Genomic DNA, 16,106 nt, shown 5'->3' with positions numbered 1-16,106 from the left:
GTTTGTCTAAGTGAATACTGCTAAATAATAAGATTATAGAAATAGTTTTATTTAAATCGGCGATCAGTTTTACACACACACACAAACTCATGGCAAAACCAAAGAATTGGATTCAATTTTCTCATATAAAAGTTTATTTTCTGTACTTAAAAAGTATGTGATTTTCCTCAGTTATTTAATTAAAAATTGTTTGCTTTTTAAGTTTCAAACTGCTTTACCAGTTTCACGACACTACCACTACTTCGTCCCAGCGCTAAAACACGTAAGGTAATGTACTAGAGGCTCCTCTTCCTCTGGAGATCTTCTTGCGGACGTCTATGTCCTTGTTCTCTGTCTTGACGATGGCCCTCTAGATGGGCTGCATGGTGCTCTTTTTTGTTAGATCTCTAATGACCTCTTCCTCTTTCTTGACTTCCTCTTTCATTATCATTTATTTTTTAGCAACTTCCTAAGAAAGGGTATTTGGAAAGTATAATTTTCCAAGAATTTATATGACTGAAAGTCTTTTTACCCTTACACTTGATTAATCACCTGTAAACAGAATTCTAGGTTGAAAATAATTTTCCTTCAAAATTTTGAAGCTATTGTTCTGATTGTGATCCACAGACTTGAAGGACTGTTGAAAAGCCTAGTGCCCTTCTGATGCTCTTTCCTGTGTTTATGACCTCTTTTCCTAACTGGAGCACACTCTCTATCAGTGATATTCGAAGACGCCATGTTATTGTACCCTGGTAAAGGTCTTTTCAACCACTGCACTATTCACAGGTATTCTCACCATTCTCTCAATCAGATAACTTTTCTTTTTCTTTTTAAAATATAACTTTCTCTTCTTCATTTTCTCTGTATTTCAATTCCTATTGATTACAATAGGGGTTGGACCCTCCTAAAATAATCCAAATAAGTCTCTTTAAAAAAAATTTTTTTGAGAGAGAGAGCACACACACTTGCTTGCAAGCAAGTTGTGGGGGAGGGGCAGAGGGAGAAAGGGAATCCCAAGTAGGCTCCACCCACAGCATGGAGCCCACCACTGGATTCAATACTACAATCCTTAGGTCATAACCTGAGCTGAAATCAAGAGTAGGTCACTTAGCCAACTAAGCCACCCAGGTGCCCCCAAATAAGTCTCTTTCAAAAAAAAAAAGCTCTATTGAGGTATGATTGATCTACAAAAGCTGTACATATTCAATGTACATAACCTGATGAGTTTGGATATCTTTTATTTCTTCTTCTTGCCTAAAGGTTCTGGCTAGGTCTTCCAGTAATATGCTGAATATCAATGGCGAACGTGGGCGAGTAAAGAGTAGGGAAAATGTTTCAGAAGAGCAAAGCAAAGGCTCTAAGGTGGGAACGAATTTAAGATGGTCAAGAAAAACAAAAAATGTGGCTGAAAAATGGTCAGAGAGGAGAAAGTAGCAACCAATTAGAGAGAGATGATAAGTACAGGCAATATAAAGGCCATGTTGAAGATTTGGGATTTCATCTTTTTTTTTTTTTTTAAAGATTTTATTTATTTATTTGACAGAGATAGAGACAGCCAGCGAGAGAGGGAACACAAGCAGGGGGAGTGGGAGAGGAAGAAGCAGGCTCATAGCGGAGGAGCCTGATGTGGGGCTCGATCTCATAACACCGGGATCACGCCCTAAGCTGAAGGCAGACGCCCAACCGCTGGGCCACCCAGGCGCCCCTGGGATTTCATCTTAACCGTATGAAAACCTACAGACAGAATTTAAGCAGAAGAGTAGCATTGAATTTGCATTTATATAAGATCTCCCTGACTGTATGGTGCTTAGTAGGGTACAGGTGGGCAAGAGTGAAAACAGAAAGACCATTAAATATGGTATTGCACATAGTCTGGGTTAAAAATAATAATGACTTGGACTAAAATGATGGCAGTGGCTATGAAGTGAAGCAGGTTAATTCACAATACATTTTGAAATAGAATCTGGATAACTTAATAATATATTTGGAGATGGGGGAAAGACAGAGGATCCCAGATACCTGCCTTGAGTATGTGAAGGTACTGGTGGAGATGGGGAAGAGTGAAGAAAAAGGAGGGCAAAGATCAGAAGTTCTGTTTTGTATAACCACCTCTTTGAAACCTTCCCTTACAGATTACTTATCTTTCTGGCCTTTCTTTCCATAGTTTTAGCTCTTTTTTTTTTTTGCCCCCAAATGCAAATATGTTTAAAAGCATTGCTTAGATGTTCTCTTCCTTCGCTCCCCATCATTTTTAAATTTCACCTGATCTTAAATTTCCATTCCATGCAGATGATTCATTAATCTTTATCTCTTGACTCAACCTGTCTTCTGACCTATGATTCACATTTTCAGTTGTTTTCTGAGCACTTCTCTTTAAATTATCTCTTTGTGCCTCTACCCCAACTCAAAATCAAATTCATTTTCTCCCTGTCATGGGTTCTCATTTATATTATTGGCACTACCATCCTTCCAGTCACCTGGACTTACACTCAACATTGACATCTGCTTCCTCTTTGATCTTGCTATGGCTTTATCAGTGGAATCTATTGCATTTTATGTTTCTATTGTCTATGTTTGGAAGTGGGAGCCAGGACTGTAACTTAAGCCCCATTATACTTTATCAATATTATTTTAACTTCCTAACTATGTTCCCACCTCCACTATCTCTCCCATTCTATCAACCAGCACAAAGCCTTTAGAGTAATCATCCCAAATGACAGTTCTAATCATTTCACTTGGGTCTCGCATCTTCAGTGATTCCATTATCTTCGGAGCAATTTACAGATTCCTTAAAAATATATTAAATGCTTCTTATGATCTGACCCCAATCTATCTTGTCCCCCAATTCCCAAATAACTTGTTTCTCACTATTCTGAAAATCTGTCCAAATGTTTTATAACTCTGTGCTTTTGCTCATGCCAGCGATGCTGCCCCCACCTTTTCATATGGACACCCTTCTTTCTCTAAAGCATAAAATTATTTCTCTCACCTCCCCAGCTAGAAATAAGTTCGTCTTCTTAGATTCCCCAACAGAATATGAGTCTGCAATGACTGAGAACAGATATTTTTTAATTTTATATCTCCAACTGTGCCTAACATACTGCCTTGCATAGAGCAGGAGGACAGTAAATACTAAATTGAATTGACGTATTAGCTCTTTTTCTGATGACCGTATAATGTGCCAAACAGTCTAAATAAATGCAATTATGTGATGAACATGATCTTAAACGTAGATAATGTTGAGACTCAGATTTTTTATATGAGCTGTTTAAAGAACCAAAATCTTGACCCCACTATGAATGAGCCTTTATGGAACCTAATTTCAAATAAAAATAAATTAAAAATTGCTCAAATTTTCTGTTATTCAGATTTCCCCCTTTTTTTACACCTTCTATTTCTTAGAGACTCAGTAAAGAGCAGACTTTACAGATACATTTAAATACTGAGATATAATCAAAAAATTTACCTACCAGTTTCTCTATCAACCAAAACAAACACTAAGCTATTTAAACATTAGATTGATTTTTTTGAATTGAAAGCTTTGCCTTATCTGAAATTTTATGCAAGTTAGCAAAATGTGACTATCTCTAAATTTCAAGTAAATTCCATCAATCTCAAGGTTGCCTCTGCTCTAAAGATGGGATTAAGTCCAGTAATATGAATGGTAAATTGAGAAAATGGAATGGTTGCAGTGGATATAAACTGTAACAAAATCATAACAAAATCCCTACTCATTTTCATCCAAAATTTTCTAGATAATTCCTCAAGAGTAAAATGAAAAGATGAGCAAGACGACTTTTTGAATAATTGCTTTCATTTATACTCTTTATCTAGCTATTCACCTTCACTATTTTTTTTCTAAACAAACGTTTCTAGTCTTTAATTCTCTGCAAAGATCAGAGAAATGTCAGAAAACTGAGGACTGATAATACAGATCATTCCAACCCATTTTTTAAATGATTAAAACTTTGTGATGAGATCACTTTATTTTAAATTTCCCCCAAACTATTTTTGACTCCAATAAATCTTAAAAAGTCATGAAAAATAATATATCTTATCTGAGGACAAAAATTCAAAACTATTGCTTTATCTTCAATAATTGCTCGCTATTGCTACGGAGCTGTTATAATAATACCAGTACATTATCTGATTTAAATCTCAGACTCGCCCTACAAAGGTAAGCATCATTAACCCCATCTTAGAGCTCAGAAAAGTGATCATGAGGTTAACTAACTTTCCAGAGGCCCTCCAAGCAGTAAGTTGGGAAATAGGGAGTCAGTGCAGCTGTTTCTGAGAGACCACAGTCAAAGCATAGCATAGCCAGATAACACAGGTAGCTGGCAGCTGGATATTCCCAAAGCAAAAAATATTAGCAAACATCCCCAAGTGTCAATGTGTAAGAAATGTTATGGCCTCTTGCACTGATTTGGGGCTCTTTCTTTTTTTCTTTCTTTTTTGTCTGCATTATTTTCCTTCAGTCGCTGGAAATCTTTCTGCCGCCTTGTCTGTGATGGTAGCTGGCTTCTTTGAAATACAGAGAAAACACTTCCCTCCAGTGGAGCAGCCTCTTTCAGGCAACGTCCTCACCATTTCTTCCATGCCCTGTTTCCACCTGGTTTTTCAGTACGTTTTACTTGGAGTGGCTGAAACACTGGTCAACCCAGCTGGTAAGTAACGATTTCATCACCTCATGTAAGAGCAGCACACCGAGCCTTTACACAGAACACATCACCTCAAGCGGTTGGCGACCTATTCACTCCCTGGAGATTTCCCACAATGCTTCAGAACAAGCCTATTTATCACCCTCATTTAAAAAAAAAAAAGGTTTAATTTCTCTTCACTCCTCTGCCAGATACAGAACAATTATTAATTCTACCTGAATGTAGATGGAAGGAAAGATTTATGAACTTAGTTAAAGGCAGTTACTATTTGGTCAAATACACAACAGGAGGAAAAATTGCTAAAACCTAGAAGACAAGTCCAGTACACTCAGACGAAAACTCTCCTGTCTGTCTTCTTCTTCCCACCTCCCGCCCTCCCACTCGCAGATAAACTCACATAGATACTCCCTCCAAAAATGACATTTATAAGGTACTCTGAGAGTGTATAAACATGCAAATGAAATGAAAATTTGAGCCAATTTTCCAGATAATTCAATGTCTTTAAATTAAGTTACACTAAATTAAGTGTGATCACTAGTGTTTCATAAGACAGGTTCAAAATAACTTTATTAAATATCAAGCGTTTTCCGGATTATCTAGATTGCTGATATTAATTAAACTAGCCATTTTCAAATTCATCAAGGTAGTTCAGTGACGTCTTGCAATACAGCAGTGTGTGTGTGTGTGTGTGTGTGTGTGTGTGTGTGTGTGTTTATCGGTGTAATCTATTGCATCTTATTTTTTAGCTTCTTTATATTTCCCTGCAGTGGGAGCCCTGATTGTAAATCATTATACTTCACCAAGATTATTTTTTTACTACCTATCTTCCTACTTCCACTATCTCTCCCACTCTATCAACCAGCACACGACCTTCAATCATCCTAAATGACAGTTCTGATCATTTCACTTGTCCAAAATCTTCAATTATTCTATTATCTTCAGTTATTTCCAAATTCCTTAAATATACATATTTAATAAGGACATACGTATATATGCACACAGACACATACATATATGATACCAAAGCAATTCACTGAAAAAGGTAAAAGTAAAAGCAATTAATAAACTCTGTGTAGGATGTGTAGGCGATCTGACGTAACATCTGTCACCCCATTGATCTTCAGGGTTGATTCGGCTGATCTGGTTGACTAGGCAGGTGTCCCCTTCCTTCCCTCCCAAAGCTGCAGACTCGGTGGAAAAGGATGACTTACCTCATAGAGGAGGGACATTCTTCAGTCAAGGGTATGTGAGTAGCTGCATTCCATTGCTAGAACCTCCAAACAAGCTCTCAGTGTCCATTTGCAGGAGAATGTAGGGTAGTCAGGTTTCCAAGACTCCAGACACATATTCAAGTGAGGTGCTGCGTGCCACGGCCTGCCTTTCAAAAATGAAAAAAAATAATAATAAATAAAAAGAAAGAAAAAGAAAGTTTATGGAATTATAATCATAGATGTCTATTAGGTCTCCTTTTTTAAAAGATTTATTTATTTGGGGCACCTAGGTGGCTCAGTCGGTTATGCGTCTGCCTTTGGCTCAGGTCATGGGATCAAGTCCCGCATCAGCCTACGTGGTCACCAATATCTCACCAATTCTGTCAGAACCTCCTAACTTGTCTCCCTGCTTCTTCTCCTGCCCCAGGAGTCCATTCTCCAAAATAGCCATCATGCTCTTTCCAAAAGAAGTCCTACCATTCCCCTGCTTCAAATTTCTCAATAGGATTTTGGAGATAAATTCCTTAAATGTGAATAAGACTGTACACGGTTTGGCCTCTTGTACTGCTCCAACTACATTTTATAACATTATTCCCTCTGACCGCTCCCCTAGAAATTTAATGATCTTCATTCTGTGTTTCTAAAGCGTCAAACGTATTTTCATCCCAAGGCCTTTGTGTTTGCTCTTCTCTCGACCTAGAATCCCCTTTCCTCTGTTTTCAAGTGTCTGGCTTCTTCTCAGCATCAAATTTTCTCAAAGATTATCTCCTCAAAGAGGCTGTCTAGGTGATCTTATCACTTTCACTCTATTACCCTGTTCCATTTTTTCTAATAGCACTTGTCAGGACCCGCAATTATCGTATTTATATGTGTATGTTTACTGCTTCCCTCTCACCATGAGAATGTGCAGGCTTTAAATCAAGATTCTTATCCTTATTGTCTATCCTTAGGTTCTAATGTTCTTTCTTCCTTAAAGTGCATGTACAGAGAAGATGATTAATACATATACTGAATAAACAAATGAGAATTAAATATACAGCTATTTCTATGTGAGTACAATAAAAATATATCATTCAAATTCCTGACAATGTCCTACACTGATGGCCTTGGGTGAGAAAGCACAGTGGATTTCTCCCCTAATTTCACTGGACATTGTTTACCATGCTAAATCATGTTATACCTAGGAGATGAGCTACAAGAAACACACACACACACACACACACACACACACAGAAAACTTTTCAAACTATGTCTTAATTACAGCAATGTATACCCCAGCTGTCTCATAACCCGTGTTTGTTTTATTTATTCAAAAAATACTGTGTTGGTACCTACAATAGGCCTGACACTACTTTAGAACCTTAAGGCAAATCAATTAAAAAAAAAAAAAAGATGAAACTTTCTGCCATTGTAGAACCTACATTCTACCAAAGGGAGAAAGATAATAAAAAATAAATGTAATTAAATTACAGAACATGTTGGGTGACGAGTACTATAGAAAAAGAAAAGATAGAGCAGGATAAGGAGGGTCAGGAGCGCCAAGCATAGGAGGCAGCAGACTGCAGCATTAAGAGATAGGTCAGGACAGACCTCAATGAGAGGTAACACGCAAAGACTTGAAAAAGTTGAGGGAGTCAGCCACATGGATATCTGGAAAAGAATATCACTGTTAGCAAGGGAGTCATCAAATGCAAAGATGGGAGTATATCTGGCAATGAAGTGGAAGGGGTCTCATGAAGTTGGAGGAGAGTGAGGAAGAGAGAAACTAGTAAGAGATGAGTCAGAATGGCCGTTGTAAAGACTTGGGCTCTGAGTGAAATGGGAAAAAGAATGACATGATGTTATTTACACTTTTAAAGAATCTTTCTCTCTGCTGTGGAGAATATCCTACCTTGAAGAAAAGGATAGATTAAGAATATAGTACAGTGAGGAAAAGGATAGAGGATAGATGAATTAAGGGGAGAAATGAGAGCCTCAGACCAGAATAGTAGCAGTGTGGGTCGTGAGAAATAATCCAAGCTTAGTTATATTTTAATGAAGGAACAATAGGGTATAAGAAAAAGAGAAGAGTTAATGATGACATCAAAATTTATGGCCTGAGCACCTGGAAGGATGGAGTTGCCATCTACAGAGAGACAAAAGGCTACAGGCAGAACAAGCTTTGGGGAGAAGATCACCCGTTTCATTTTGGACACAAACAAGATGTCAGATCGAGGTGACAAATAGAGAATTGGATATCCAAGTCTGTATTTTCATATTGAGCTGCAGATATAGCAAATTTGAGAGTCATAAGCACATCAATAGTGTTTAAAGCAATGGGATTAGTTGAGATCACCAAGAGAGTTAGGGCACATTGGGAGTCAGTATAGACAAGAGGATCCAGAAACTCGACCCTGAAGCACATCATCATTAAGACATTAAAAGAAGATGAGAAATTTGCAAAGACGAGAGAAAAGAAGTGACAAGCAAGAAAAAGCAAAACCAAGAGAGCAGTATCTCAGAAGTCATATGAAGAAATGGTATCAAGGAAGGGGTGTTCATCCGTGTTAAATGCTGTTAATACATCAAGTAAGATGAGGACTGAGAATTGGCTGAGAATTTGGCCATTATTGGTGGTCTGGAAAAAAGCTTTCTTATGTGGGATATGGGAATGCACAAAAGCCTCTTTAGAATGAGTTTAAGGGATAATGAGAAGAGAAGAACTATAGATAATTTATGTGAAGAATTTTGCTGCAAAAGAGAACAAAGAAATGGGACAGTAGCTGACAAAGGAATGGGGTTAAGAATGAGTTTTTTATTTATGTTTGAAGAAGGAAAGACAATGGCATCATACAGCATGTTGGTGGGAATGATTCAAAAGAGGGGGAAATTTTTTTAAAAAAGAGAGGGAAAGTTGATGGCAGTGGGAGGGGAAATTACTGCAAATAGAAAGGTTGAGATCTAATTTACAAGTTGAGAATGTGGCTTTCGATAGTAGTAAGACGGCTCATCAATGGTAACAGTTTGGAGGGAGAGTATGAAGGTGCAGAAACTCATGGGTGCGTAAACAGGTGTGGGGATTCCTACGGAAATTCTCTTCCAGCTGGTTGATTTTTTTTTTTTTTTTCAGTGAAGTAGGATGTCAGGCCATGAGCTCTGAGTAAGGATGGGAGAGTATAGTTGGGGGGGGTTGAGGAGAGAGCAGAGATATGAAATTGTTGTCTAAGACAATGAGAGAGTGAATGAACTAGGGAGATCTAGAACATTGCCAGGGTGTATTAGGAGACCTTTGAGGTGTGTGGTCAGGAATTTAAAATGAGTTGGTCAACATGGTTATGTGTTTTTCTTCCAGAAACATTAGGCTGCATGGATCTAGGAGCAGAGATGGCAGAGAGTGAACTGTTGAGCCAATCAGTTTCCAGAAAGCAAGAGAAAAGCAAGGGAATGAGGGTATGTGAAAGAATATGATCATAACAATTAACTATGGAACTTAACTCAGCTAAAAAGAGTAGTAGGAACGTAAAGGGTATGAAAGAGGTAAGAATAATGAAAGGAGCAATGGAGTGGAGGTCCTAAAGGAGTCTAAGCATTTTTGTGGTTGAGTAGCAGACAGTAAACTGGGAAGGCAGGAGGTTATAATCAGAGGGGGTTGCACAAAGTTGAGATTATGGAGCGCTTACAATTACTGGCCTAGGGCATGGGTTGGCAAACTTTTGCTGAAAAGTGTCAGATTATAAACAGTTAAGCTTTTCACACCAGACAGTCTCTGTTACAGCTACTTAACTCAGTCAGTGTGGTATATGAGCCGTCATAGGCATACCTAATGAATGGGTGTGGCTGTGTTCCAATAAAACTTTATTTATAAATAGGTGGCAGCCGGAACCTTATCTGATGGTAGTTCACCAACTCCTGGTCTGAGGAACAAGGTTCAGGGTGTGACCGTGGTAATGAATGGCTAAGGTAGAATGGAGGAGGAGGACATTAGAAAGAAGGTCAAGGAACTGAGAAACCAAGATCTAGCAGGATGGAAGTTTTGAAGGGTGACCTCTATATATGATAAAATTGCCAGGAACTAAGGCAGGAATAGAACTGGAGAACGTGGCGAGGAGAGAGGAGCTGATGACTTTGAATAACAGAGGAAAATATCCTAGAGATTAACAGACAACCGCACAAAAGAGAAATATGAGGTGATACCATCGAATAATACTGATAAAAGCAGAAACAATAAGCTGAAGCTTTTTAGGGATGAGGAAGGAATGATGATCTGAAAGTGGGTAACAGAATCAAATCCGTTTTCTGAGACGGAGGTACTTCTCTTACCCATGTTCGAAATAACTTCTCACCACACATTATCAGCACATTTAACAGTTTAAGAACAACCAGAGTGAAAGAAATTTCAGCAATGAGTCCCCAGGACCAGGGCCTCAGGAAGGTGCTTATAGCCCCACAGTCCGTAGTTTCCACAGATGCTGTGAGGGGTATCTTTGCAAACACTAACCAGCCTCCACCTGGAGGCACATTTCAGCTCTCCTTGGCAAGACCAGCTTTCACACACACCGAATCTTTTTTACTGTGTCTTCACGGTAAAATGAGAATTGGGGAATAGTGGCAGACTTGTGGATACTATGTATGCTATCATGTGCTAAAAGAAGTACCGCAGAGCCTACAAAATCAGGCTGATGATCACTAAAGTCGAAAGAGATCAGAGCATGCGAGTCGGTGCCTGAAAATGGAGATCCGAGGACTTGAAAAGCGAAGTCCTCTAAAAGGGAACCGGAGGCTTTCAAAACGACTAAAATGACACCAAAGAGAGATTAACCAGCAGGCAGAGAGCTGGCAAAGTGTGTTCATGAATTATATACCGCACCAGAAGTTCTAGCAAGAGAAAAGCATAGGATTAATAATTAACTAGCAGAGTAATAATGGGCTTGTACGTTCTGCTTTTTCTCAGGGAAAGAAATCGGCCTACTTCGTCTTTCTGCCCATTGTTTGTCTCCTCATATTTATAGAAAGGAAAGTTCATAAGCCAAATCCTTTTTATAACAGTGAATCATTTCTTCCCAAAGCCTCTTCAGCATTTCCCTCATACCGTCCTCCAGATCTTCCTGAAAGAAACAAAACCTTGTGAGCTTGGCCTCGGGCTCCTGAGTGTGATTTGCACCCCACACGAGAGCTGTGGTACCCATGGCCCCTTGCCGCTGATATTTGAAGTCCTTCTCCACAGTATTTTATTTATCACCATCACTATCTTCACCTCCAATAAGTATTTGTGGTGTTAAGTGCCTGTGTAGCGCGGCCCTTAGCGTCGCGCACGTCTCTGCTCTCTGCCTGCCCAGAGTGGAACATCTAGGAAGGATGCTCAGAGCCTGAGCTGAGGGCCGCCTCAGCCTCCAAGCGCAGCCCGTTTCCTGGAGCACAGACAAGCGACTCCTTTGAATGGTCATCGGATGATAAATGAAAACATGTGGAGGATATGCAGAAACCAAAACAGAAATGTTAAATGAATGCTAGGAGGGTACATGAATACATGAACATTATGTATTCGTTAGTTTATTTAAACGGGCTGAACAAATGCAGAGTTTTTCTGGGGTAGAGGGCACGTAAACCAGGGTGACATTTTCCCGAGAGAGAAGGGAGAAGATAATGAGATCTCTTTCTAGAAAAGGAAACTAAGGGGCACCTGGGTGGCTCAGTCAGTTAAGCATCCAACTCTTCATTGCAGCTCAGGTCATGATCTCAGGGTCATGATCTCTGAGTCATGAGATGGAGCCCCGAGTTGGGCTCGGTGCTGGGTGTGGAGCTTGCTTGAGATTCTCTCTCCCTCCCTCTCCCTCTGCCCCTCCCCTGTCTAAAAAAAAAAAGAAAGAAAAGGAAACTAAAGGTTAACCTCTCTGGTATATTGGTTTTCTATCACCACTTTTCTTTTTTAAATGAACTTTAATGTTTATTTATGATCTCTCACTGTAGACAAATTTGCACAAAGTACAAAAGAGTAAGGAGAAGGAAAATTAAAAATCCGATAATTCAACCACTCAAAGCTAACACCATTCCTGTTATTTTATGTATTTCCTTCCAATTTTTTGCCGCACATAATATGAAAGAGAGATTACTGCAATAAACTCCTGTGTGTTCACGTTCCAGCTTCAATCATTCTCAAGCCAGCCAAACTTGTCTCATCTCTACCCTCACTTGCACACTCTCTTCCTCCTCGTTGTATAATTTTGAAGCAAATCCCAGATACCATATTATGATAAATGTTGTAAATATTTTAGCATGTACCCCTAAGGTTGCCATGCATATTTTAATATAGTTAATATCATATGTATAAAATCAGATATACTCATTTTCATCTATGTCTGATACCCAGAAAATTTTGGGGGGGGGCTTTTTAAGTTTTTATTTGAATTTCAGTTAATTAACATACAGTGTTATATTAATTTCAGGTGTATAACATAGTGATTCAGCGAGTTCATACATCACCTGGTGCTCATCACAGGTGTGTTCCCTAATCCCCATTACCTATTTCACCCATCCCCCAGCCCCTCCCCTCCAGCAACCATCAGTTTGTTCTCTATAATTGAGTCTGTTCAAAAAAATTATTTGTAATTGAAATTAAAAAAAAAAAATTTCCTCCACGGTGTTTTTTTCAACAGCTTGCCACTTGCCACTTGCAACAATGACTTGGGGGAAGAAAGATAATCTTTTTGGAGACCCAAAGCTTAAGCTCTAGTCTCTCTTTAGGTAACCTCTCCTTAAATAGGATAATTTAAATGCATGTAAGGCACTTTGCACAAGAAGGAGCCATTTGACTTGGTAAGATTAATACTGTTAAAAATAGCCAACCTGATTCTGTTCCTACAAGTCAGCATTTTACATATATGATGGGATTATACATACATTATAGCAAGGAAGAACCACAGCCCCTCTGCAAGTGAGTGATGATATTATTCCCATTTTATAGAGAGGAACACTGAAGCTTGGGAAGTTTAAGTAATTACTTAAAATTACAGAGGTAATAAATAGTTGACTTGGGATTCTAGCAAAATCTTGTCTAACTCCAGACCCATCCTCTTAACCCCCATGCTAATTTTATATGATAAATTCAAGTTTTCTGTAGGGAAACTAATGATTTACTTGGAATCACAGAATCATAGACCTTATTACTAGATTGTCACAGTACCCAGTACAAGCCTCACCTCAATCCAAAATTAAGAAATATTCAAATCGGGGTGAAATTTGGGTGAATATGTTGGGACACTCAAATCACCAAGCAATTAAATTTTTCTTGCAGCTATACAAGAGTATGTTTTGCCGTATTTTACTCCTTTTAGATATACCTAAATTGTACCATCATAGTATGCCTTACTATAGTAACTTTAACAAAGTCCAACCCAAATTTTGCCTTTATTGGTAAGCTTTCTTTGAGGTATGATCAACACTGATTTGAATAATATCTATGGAAGTATTTCACAGAGAATGTCTAATTTTTGACTTTCTCTTTTCCTTTCAGTGTCTGTGATATATGGACTTGTTCCGAGTACCATCAGAGGAACCTCTATGAATTTTTTGACACTGTTCAATGGATTTGGTTGTTTCATGGCGGCATTGCTGGTGGAGTTGGTATATCTCATCTCAGAAGGTAAAAATAGGTTCATGGTATGCTTATATATATATATATATATTGATTTGATGACTAGAGAATTGGGAGACAAAATCTTAAAAGAAGGGCTTTGCCAGTGTAGTCTTTTTTTAATTGATCCACTTTTGCAATTAAGATAGAATTAAGATAGGAAATAGACTCTTGCTGTATTCATTAATTTCTGGGAATTGTTTTTCTTTTGATAGGAGGAGGTAATTACAGAATGTCACTTCTCATGAGGCCCTGTCCGCTGTCTTTCTTTAGTGTATTTTAAAACAAATCAGTCATTATATTCTTATTAGATCTTTCAGTGAGGTCATATTCAATAATGCCTCATAGCTGGCATAGATAATCCTCAGAAAAGGTAAGTCCTGTGGAAATGTAGGAGAATGGGGTATCTGGATGATCTCTTTTCCCTGTGATTTTCCAGAAATCATGTCTATGCAATCAAAAAGAAACTGTGAACTGAATAGCAAATAGTCTTGGGAAATTTTTCCCATAGAAATTGATCAGGAGAAACACCCCATCTGAAAAATTCACGTGCAACAAGAAAGTGCTACTCAGACGTGTGCTGACAGAAAAATCGACAGAATGACAGTGATTAGATGTCATGGTGAAATGTCTTTGGCTGTATTTTAAATCCACAGGCTTTTTCCTTTATTTGTTCTAAGATGTTAACATGGCTTAACATTTTTTTTAATTTACTTTTGCTTATTTTATGAAAATACTACAAGCCTATTCTCTACTTTCAAAGGTACTTACAGTGTACACTTAAAATCATGTAAAGAAAGCATTGGTTTGTATTTTCCTGTAACAAATTTAATTTACTTACTTTCAAACTACGGAAGAAATAGCTTCTATGAATGAGAAATTCTTTTTAACACTATCTTCATTCAAAAAATATTTATGGAAGACCCACTTTGCTCCAGGTACCACGCTGGACACTGGGGATACCATGACAAGGAAATAAACGCTCCCAAATCCTCAAAAAATTTCCAGGGTGTAGGGAACAAGTCAAATTAAGAAGGATAAATTTGCTGGTAGGTAGCGTAGAGTTCTAGGGAACAAATGTACAATCCTTGATTGATTGTTAATAAGATGAATTATTGCCCTTGTCTTAGTTAACTGAGAAAGTGAAACAAGTGTGTATTGACTGCTTACTGTGTGCCAGGCTCTGTGCTACACGGAATTTGTGAGATATGGTTCCATTTCTCAAAGCACGAAAATTCAAACCATCGTAACAACCGCGTGAACAGCAGCAAGTTGTTGACTGCTCGGGTGGTTAGATTCTTTATGTATAAACAAGGGACAAAGCACTGGTATTAGACTTTTATAAGATAACCTGGGAAAGTCTTACCTATATCTCTACCTAAACATCTTATGTGTTCGGCATATGTTTATTTTCTTCAACATTACTCAATGAAGATGAAAATCTGCTTTTATTATTTTTTTTTGAAAGATTTTATTTATTTGAGAGAGAGAGAGCATGAGCAGGGGAGAGAGGCAGAGGAAGAGGGAGAAGCAGACTCCCCATTGAGCAGGGAGCCTGATGCAGGGCTCGATCCCAGGACCCTGGGATCATGACCTGAGCCGAAGACAGACGCTTAACCAACTGAGCCATCCAGGCGCCCTGAAAATTTGCTTTTAAAAATGTCTACAATCAAACCACATTTTCCATATTCTAGAAGAGCTATGAAGTCAGATATTACTATCAGTTTATCTTTGATATAAATCTACATTTTTCATATGTACGTTTGAGGAACGTACCCAGTTGGGCCGAACTTCACAAGACTGTGCTCACCTTCGTCATTAGCCACAAGTTCAGAGATTCCCCAGGACTGCGGTCACTTCTGATAAGCTGGCTATAAATGTGGAGGTCCCCACCGACGATTTGCGAGAATGACTCACAGAACTCAGAAAAGCACAGGACTTACGATTACAGCGTTATGATAGCAAAAAATACAAATCAGATCAAGGCCTAAGAGGGTTTCAAAAGCGAAAGCTCTTTCATCCCCAGGGATGCAGTGGCCAACTGGCACACCAATGTGTGACACTATGCAGAATATGGCCAACCAGGGAAGCTTGCTTGAACTTCAGAGTGCAGAATTTTCATTGAGGTTTTATGATGTAAACAGAATTGATTGCACCATTGGCCATGTGATTGAACACAGTCTCCAGCCTCTTCCCTCTGGAGGTTGGGCTATCACATGGCTCAAAGCCTCAACCCTCTAATCATGTGCTTAATTTTCCTGGCTGGCAGGCCCCTAATGTGTCCTCTCATTAGCATAAACCATCAGGTGGGGCTGGAGAGACCTGCCATGAATAACGAAGGCATTCCAGTTACTCAGAGAACTCAAAGGGTTTAGTGTTTACCAAACAGGAACCAGGACAAAGGCCAGGCAAATTCTCTATTACACCCAATTATTCTTGCAAACCATTTCATTGAAAACCTACATTTTCTTGAGAATCTGAATAATGTGGTAGGAACTGTTACTTACATTATTGCATTTATTGCAACAATCATATAAAGGCAATCTTATACTTATTTTTGAAATATAGTAAGACAGAAAAAAGAAAACAAAGTGGTCAAATCATCACAACTAGTATCTGACAGAAATCTGACCCTTTCAGTGTTCT

The 16,106-nt window shown here is 38.5% G+C and overlaps 1 protein-coding gene across 1 annotated transcript in view; it reads left to right on the top strand.

The window, feature by feature from the left end:
- The window catches only part of SLC15A5 (solute carrier family 15 member 5), a 75,552-nt gene that overhangs the window by 38,944 nt on the left and 20,502 nt on the right, over positions 1-16,106 (top strand). Inside the window, exons 6-7 of the mRNA XM_026502340.4 lie at positions 4,458-4,646; positions 13,341-13,469. Of these exons, the coding sequence (XP_026358125.3) occupies positions 4,458-4,646; positions 13,341-13,469 (318 nt within the window). The remainder of the gene's footprint in view (positions 1-4,457; positions 4,647-13,340; positions 13,470-16,106) is intronic.

The sequence above is a fragment of the Ursus arctos genome, unplaced genomic scaffold, assembly GCF_023065955.2.
Source record: "Ursus arctos isolate Adak ecotype North America unplaced genomic scaffold, UrsArc2.0 scaffold_26, whole genome shotgun sequence".
In the NCBI taxonomy this organism is placed as follows: domain Eukaryota; kingdom Metazoa; phylum Chordata; class Mammalia; order Carnivora; family Ursidae; genus Ursus; species Ursus arctos.
Note: the sequence above shows the minus strand (reverse complement) of the source record. Positions and strands in the feature narration are given on the sequence as shown.